This window comes from Protopterus annectens, chromosome 6.part0 (genome assembly GCF_019279795.1).
Source record: "Protopterus annectens isolate FY-2018-M chromosome 6.part0, PAN1.0, whole genome shotgun sequence".
NCBI lineage: Eukaryota > Metazoa > Chordata > Ceratodontiformes > Protopteridae > Protopterus > Protopterus annectens.
This window is the reverse complement of record NC_056737.1, coordinates 840,252,492-840,260,765: the sequence shown is the minus strand read 5'-3', so window position 1 is coordinate 840,260,765 and position 8,274 is coordinate 840,252,492. Positions and strand designations below refer to the sequence as shown.

The following is an 8,274-nucleotide window of genomic DNA, read 5'->3' as shown; positions in this document are numbered from 1 at the left end:
ATTTAAGACGTTCTTTATATGTTTGCTGACTATCTACAAACGTGTAATAATGAGATTGTGTAGTGTAAAATCTTGTCGTACATTAAATTCTGTTTTAGTCTCCAGGTTTTATATTCAAGACTTATTTTTTGGTTTCTACGAATCCTGACTGTATGCAATGTAAATGCATGTGGAAGTAGCGTAAATTTCTGCTCTATAGGTTGGATTGCCCTTCCCTAAACAGCAAAACGTCCCATGCATTAATACTGACTGTAGGATTTTAAATTACCCAGCAACAACAAATAGTACCGAAGTTCCTACAGTTCCAATTAGCGTCAGAGAGCGGCGTGGTCGTCACTTCCTGTTGCTGTTTGGAGTTTTTTTTTCCTCCGGAGATTCGTCAGGAGGAGCCCACCAGCCATATTGGATTTAGTTGGGGAGGAGATGGGTAGTTTACGGCAGATTGGATTAAATCCGTAGTGTTATCAATGTGGAACGCTCCCAGAAGTCGCATGGAAACTACCCTGCATCACATCGGAACATCTCCGGCAGCCCCTCCCCTGAGTTTTGAATATCAAACTGGTCCATTTTTTAAGCAAGACTCCTGTGTAAATGCAGTAAAGTGTTGGGCGGCCTGTCTGTGTTGGTTTTTGTAGAGTTGGGATACACTGCAACCTGAGTGAAGTACCGCATCATTATCTCTAGCTACTGTTGCACTTATTTTTTTTTTTTACTTTTGCACACTATTTATGCATTACTTCGAGTATTCATGTTCTGTTGGATATTTAATTATTCTGTTTATAATGACCCTTTAAGTTTGGGGCACTTGGACTGTGTTTAAACAGTATTCGGGAGGAGACCTAAGAGGATTAGCAACTGGTGTAACTTCATAACCACTTTTTCGCTTTAATATTGCACATTACATTCTTCGTTTTGTTTTTGGTATAAACTACAAGTGCTGGAAATAAAAACTGGGAACTGCACAGAAGATGTCTACAGCTAGGACACCGTTACCAACAGTTAATGAACGGGATACAGAAAATGTAAGTTAGTGCGGCATTGTTGGTTTGTTTTTTGTTTTTTTTTTTGCATTTATTCTTTATGAAACTTGAATGCTGGTGCTACACGGATAGTTGCCAGTTTGTTTCCCCTTTGGAAGTGTGATAGGGTGCTGATGTTTTCGTTAGTAGTCTCCGGCTCATTCAGAATTGTTCAGTTAAGTTTACTTTAAGTGGAAGATGTGGGTTATTAACTATGGTAGTTGAAGCAGTATCTCTCCTTTTGCAAAAGTCTTTTTTATTCTTGTGGATCTACTACCTGTCACATTATCTGCATCGGGTTTTAATTTTTGTTTATGTACAATACTAACGAGTCAATACCGGTATGTGATAGTTTAATATCTGCTACTTGCCCATTAAATGGGTAATAGACGGACCTTTGTTAGCCCAGTTTTTAACAGGATGTAGTTAGTCTGACATTTGTGTTGGTCCACCACCGTTTTGGTCTGCCGCAGTATTTTCGTAAAACATATTAGAGTCTTGTGTTAGCCTTTCCTTTACAATGTTGACAAGCAAATAAATAGTATAATACTAGGATACATTTAATTTGAGCGCACTTATGTGGTACATTTTACGGATTTGATTCAAGTTTTGTGAGATGGTTAATGGCGCAGGATGGTGTCGTGTGGTATACCCGCGGTAAAGTTATTCACTGCCAGGTGCTGTAGCTTAGAAAGGTTTGTGAAGAGTACCAGTATTATCTTGACTATCGCCCATTTGTTAGTTTATCATAAGTTTTTCCCTTTCTCCCCCGCTGAGGAATGATTTCACTTGTAGGCCAGTTTGCTAATACGAAAGACCGTTTATTGGAATGTACTCTAGACCACATCAAGTCAGTCTAACCTTTACTTAAAGTACAATATTTGCGGTTCACTCCCCTTATTATTCAGCCCGCAAGAATAAATGTGGAGCAGTCTTATGTACTCCTAGTTATCGGACCATCTTTAAAAAGGGGAACAAAGCTAGTGACTGTTGATTTCTTGGCAAGATCGTAGGCAGATACTACATACATAATATTATACACCTAGTCACCTAACAAGACAGTGACCAGTTGAGATTCAAACCCTGTATCTCGACAAGCTGAGAAGCAGAAGTGGTACATTAATGGTGTCACGCACACTTAAAATTGCAAAGAGGTTGAAGTTCTGAGAGTTTGTCAGTACAGCTAAAACCACTTTACTAAAAATGTGAGGTTGAGTGAAGTATGTTTACAAAGCCTATTTAGCAGTAAACTGCAGCACTTCCAATATCAGATGAACAGAAGCCATATTTACTAGCGAACTCAAAGGGCATCATGTAGAGTGTGTGGCATGAGGGACAATTTTATTTTTTTAATGGGTTAATACGCAGTTGCTGCATAATGTGGTCCATGAGACCATTGAGGAACTTGCCCAGGCTTCATGGGCATCTGCCACACGTGTGGTCCAGGAGACCATTGAGCTTAACACAGTTTTCCAACTGCTTCCAGAGCAAGTTTTTGACTTGATCAGATCGTACAATAGGCACATGGTCTAGAAAACTGAGGCGCCTATCCCAATTTTCTCAGTTTTCCTTGAACACATTTCTTGGTTAAATTATTTTTCAGATCCTGCACTAGGCAAATAGAAGCTGATAGAATCAAATGGTGGACTGTAAGAAACCACTTGTTAACCACTTAGAGCAGTAGTCCGCTGCACTAGCTGTTGGACTTCAGGGTTATTCAAACTGTTGTAAAGGCGTCTTCCAGTCATTGTGCCATAGATGGCTACTGTTGTAGTATAAATCGTTTTTATTGCGAAGTATTACCGTGCTTCACATTTCTAAAACCCCATTTTTAAGTATAAATCTTGCCTCAGAACAAAGGGGTAGTGATGCAGGAACAAAGTTACAAAATATTAAATGTAGATTGCTGCCCCGTTTTATGTAGATCATTAACCTTCCTCACATTTTCTGTTGGTACTGCTTTAAAGCCGTGACTTTCGTGGCAGACTACTTCTTACTGATGATCTGCAACAGCCTTAATTTGGTCTTGAACCTAGGCCTTGCCTCTGACTATATGCACCTCATGTCCATGAATGTTTTGTAGTTAATGGATAATGACTCACTAGATTGTGTTGCTGGTTTTCAATAAAGCCTGTTAAACTAAGCAGTTGTGCATCTTGATATGATTTTCTTGACATCATGTACAGATTCATGTAAATATTTCATTTTGGCATTGTCTGCATGTTTGGGTGGGTTCTTGCAGTTCTTTTGTATGCATTGCTGTACTGATGGGCTATATTGGGACAGAGAGAGCAACAGTGACACTGACCAAACCTGTTGCTGATATTTATTTATTTATTTTGTGTATTTTTGTGGGTTCCATTTTTTTCCCACTCATCTGCTGGGGTTGCCCAGTGGGTCCAATACTTTTACCAATTAAGCTGTTCTTTTCATCGTTGGTGAGAACCCTGTTAACGATTCACTTTTGCCTGTAGTGATGCTCACTCTTTCAAATTTCCATGAAATGGCTGTTTATTTCTTGTGTTATAACTATTGTACTCTTCTTCTTAACACTTATTTGCTTTTCTTATTACACCGCATTACCAGCTTAGGTTTTTGTAGTTTTTATTCAGTTGTGTACGTCAGATGACTGGCTGGCGATACTGGAAGGTGTCGTACAGAACTGCATGGCTAAACACACCTGATACACTTGTAATAAGTGACTCTATCGTCATGCGCACTGACGTCCCGCTCACCAGGCTGAACGAGGAGAAGTTCACAGTAAGCTGCCTGTTGGGCGCTAGGATCCGCCACATAACACAAGCACTCAGGTCAGTCCAAGGCAAGTACAAATATGACTGTGTCATTGTCCATGCTGATGTGAATGACCTGAGATGTACCTCCCTGGACTACGTGAAAAGAGATGTAGCCCAGGCTGGTATGACCCTGACCTTGAGTAGCACCTTACCCTCAAGAATGATGCCACAATATGAAGACAAGATGATCAATTTCAACAATTGGCTTAAGTGATGGTGTCATTCAAAGGGGATCCAATGCCTGTCAGCCTGGGATGACATGCTCGACAAGCCACGATGCTTCGCTAGGGACTGCTTGCACCTGCCACCCCTGGGCTTTTGGATATTGGCAAAGGCTCTTGCCACCCCCATAGTGCCTTTTTTAGGCAAGGCTCAAAAGACAAACCCACCTCCATAGGTATCACAAGGGATAAGAAACTGAGTAATGCTACTTAACGCCAGAAGTCTAAACCCAGGATGCACGCACGCGAAACTCTCCTTAGCATGGAGAACATCGATATCTGTACAGTAACAGAAGCCTGGTTCAAGGCTCCCGAGAGCACCCCAGCACTACCAGGTTATACCTCATACCATACTTTATGGTCCCAAAACTTGGACTGAACCACAAAAGGAGGGGGAGTAACAATATTCGTCAAAGATAACCCACACCTCCAGGTTGGTGGCACAGCACGAAGCATCAGAGACTATCCATGTGCAACTAACAGTGGGTAAAACTGCCTTCCAGTTTATAGCCTGCTACAGACCACCCTCCCAAACCCAAGAACCCCACTCGGCCTTCTGAGAACACTGGAAAATATGAAGGTCTCTCCAAACACCATTATATTGGGCGACTTCAACTACCCAAACATAGACTGGGAGCATTACTTTAGCTCCAACACCCTAGCCCAAAGGTTCCTAGAATTTATAAACTCAAATGCTATGGAACAACTTGTTACCACTCCCACAAGAGGGAAAAACATACTGGACCTGATCATCACCAACATGGGGGCTCTATGCTCCAGACCAGAAGTGTATCCCCCACTGGTAAGATCAGACCATAAACTAATCTCACTGGATATTCACATCCCGACCCCACCCCCTGCCCAGAAAACCACAGTGAAAAACTTCTCTAAAGCAAATTTCACACTCCTCAAAACCGAGGTGGAATCCTTCAAAGCCCCCAGTCCTGTGGAAAATACGGCCCAGACCGCAGAATCCTTTATAAATGCATTCTATGAACACCTTCAGGAATGCATGGGTCATGCAATCCCAAGTAAAACCAAGACCCAATCCTCCAAAGGCAGACGTCCTGTCTGGTGGACCCCAGCCATAAACAAACTATACAATAGAAGGAGGAAGCCACTACATGATGGAGCAAAATCCCAAAAAGGGAAGGCATCTCTGATCAGTATTAGCAAAAACCTATGGGCACTCATAAAATCGTCTAAGGCCAGCTTCGAGAGAAAAATTGCACAGGACACTAAGGATAATCACAAGGCTTTCTTTAATTATGTTAGGAACCTGGGTGGGAATTCCCAGATGTGCTCAGAATTAGTCCAAAATGACAATACACCGAACCCACAGACATTGCCAACAGGTTCAGCACAAACTTCTCTCCCCCCCCTCCCCACCCAAAGGGCAAATAACTATCCCAGCGGAGTGCTGCCCCCCCGACATCTCAGATGCTCAGGTGAGAGCCGCCCTCTCCAAAGCAAAAAAACACAGCATCAATGGGACCAGATGGTGTCCCGGGCTGCGTCCTACATGAACTCCAAGAAGAGCTAAACCCAAACATAAAACTACTGTTCAATCTCAGCCTTACTACAGGATATGTACCCAAAGAGTGGTGTACAGCAACAGTGGTCCCTCTCCACAAAGGTGGTGCCTCAATGGATCCTGGAAACTATCGCCCCATAAGCCTGACTAGCTTGGTCTGCAAAGCTATGGAAAGGATCATCATGGACTTCATAAATAAAGATATTGGGGACCTACAGACACTGGATCCTACCCAGTTCAGCTTTAAGGGCAGATCCTGCCTCTTAAACCTGGTCTATTTCTTTGAAACAGTCACCAAGGCCATTGACGAGGGGAAGGTGGTCCACACAGCCTACCTGGACCTCGCAAAAACCTTCGATATAATACCCCACTCGCGCATTATAGATTAGCTCACCAGCTTAAATATAAACCCCTGTGTCACTAAATGGGTTGCAAACTGGCTCAAGGACAGAACCTACATGGTTAGAATTGCTGGAGCCATGTCAGACTCCAAACCAGTTACAAGTGGCGTCCCACAAGGCTCAGTCCTGGGACCTCTCGTTCGTTATATATTTCTTGGAGGTATAGGCCAACACGGAAGGACTGTGGCTGACCAAGTTCGCAGATGACTGCAAACTAGGTGCCATAATCGACTCTCCAGCCGACACAAGCATCCTACAAAAGGGCCTCATAGAAACAGACAACTGGTGCCAGAGCCATGGCTTCAAGCTAAACGCCAAAAAGTGTATAGTCATCCCCTTTGGCAAAAAGTGCCCACAAATTACCACATAGGTGCTAATCCATTAAGTACGGAAGAAGTAATTGGGGACCTGAGGACCCAAGTTGATAGCAATCTCTCATTTGAAAACCACGTGGCCAAAGTGGTTAGAAAAACATTTTATATAGCCCACCTAATCATGAAGGGATTCACATCTAGATCAGGGGAGGTCATCGTGCCTCTTTACTCATCCCTCATCAGGCCCATAATTGAGTACAATGCCCCTTTTGGGATGTACCTTACCAGACACCAGCAACTGGAGAGACCCCAAAAGTACCTCACCAAGAGGATCAAGGGGCTCAAACAGATGCCATATGCTGCCCGGTTAAAGAAACTCCAGCTCTACTCGGTGGCATACCGCCTGCACAGAGGCTATCTGTGCCTGACGTATCAAGCCATGTACAACCCAGAATTAATGGACATGCTGCACCTCAGAAAATCCAAATCCCATCGAGCTATGCGCTCTAGAGACTTGAACCTCAGCACTGAAATAAATAGGACATGCTGGAGGGACAGATTCATAACCCAGAGGCTCCCTTCACTCTGGAATAAAATCCCAGTCCAGGTTAGGCAGAGTCCCTTCACTCTGGAATAAAATCCCAGTCCAGGTTAGGCAGAGTCCCTCATTGACACTCTCCAAGAGGAATCTTGATGAGTGGATGGGAGATCGTAGGTTTACCCCGGGTATCACTTCTGTGTCACTGTTAGAGGCACAGTATACTAATCTCGAAAAAGGGCATAGCAAAATCATTTAAAATGGGTGGCGAAAGCCAAACACACTCTCGCTAGGCTTATAAATGCCCTAGGGCAGATAGCCTAGTAAGAACCTATGAACCTAAGTATCCACCTTTTCCTTTTGTCAGTCAAGAAAGCAGTCTTGTGCGCTCAATGAATATTTAGCGGAGGGAAAGGCGAGATTTATCTTGGCACATAGTGCGTCTGTAATTTGTCTTGATGATTTACTTGATGCATAGGGCCAGGCGCCAGTAGAGGATGGTGACTGATTTTTAAATTTAGATCTAGTGAGTTTAGTGACACCCTAGCTAGTTCATTGGATAGATGTTGAATTTTGCATGGTATCCGAAGAATAATGTATGGAACAGACTGTTAAGGGATGCATGTTTGATGCTGGAAAATGCATTGATATAGCAAGGGTCTGTAAGCGGTGATAGCATTATTCTGAAGTTCTGTAGTACAAAGGGGTGAAAGCACTTATGGTTTTATAAACATATAAAAGTGGACTTTATTTCTGTGCATCATTTCATGATATTTGTGTTGCAGGGAAGAGTACCAATTGGTTTTGCATGTGTACTGTATCTACAAACTACAGCACAGTTGTCTTGAGGTCTAGTTTGGCTGTACTTGGTTTTATTTTTGTTGGTTCCTGAGTTTTTGGACCTTCTGGCAAATGGGTGATGAGACGAGCCAAAACATTTGTATTACACAAGAATTGTTTAACACCATCAAATCTTGCTAGCCTGGTTGAACAGCTCAACCAACAGTTTAGTTCTAATGTTTTCAGTGGAGCTCGACCATTGGTGGAGGGTAACGTAGGATACAATCTACATTCACAGTGTGGAGAAAAGTATGCTCAGGGAGTCCTAGAACATTACGCTGTCAGTGTGAGCTGTTGGGTGCACTTGGCGCTATTGGACTATGGTTTACTGGAACTGGGCTTCATCTGCTGAGGTTTACCTTTGAAGAAACAACCAAGGAAGGAGAGAGAGACTTGGCTGAGAGGATGACGTAGTAGTACTGAGTTGCAACCAGTCAAGAACATGACAATTTAGGAGGTGCTTCAGTATAGAAACATTTACACAATTTTGAGACCGTGTCATAAACTTCAGCTTGTAGTTTTTTTTGGGAATGTATTAACATTGGAGTTGTTCCTAAGGGTTTGAGGTTGTGGAAATTTATGGTAGGACTTGGAGAAGGATCCATATTGCAT

General features: G+C 42.8%; 1 protein-coding gene across 1 annotated transcript in view; it reads left to right on the top strand.

The window, feature by feature from the left end:
* Window positions 1-358: 358 nt before the first annotated feature.
* The window catches only part of MARK3 (microtubule affinity regulating kinase 3), a gene marked incomplete in the record, with an annotated part of 2,430,063 nt that continues 2,422,147 nt past the window's right edge, over window positions 359-8,274 (top strand). The window contains 1 exon segment of the mRNA XM_044074521.1: window positions 359-1,022. Within this exon segment, the coding sequence (XP_043930456.1) occupies window positions 969-1,022 (54 nt within the window).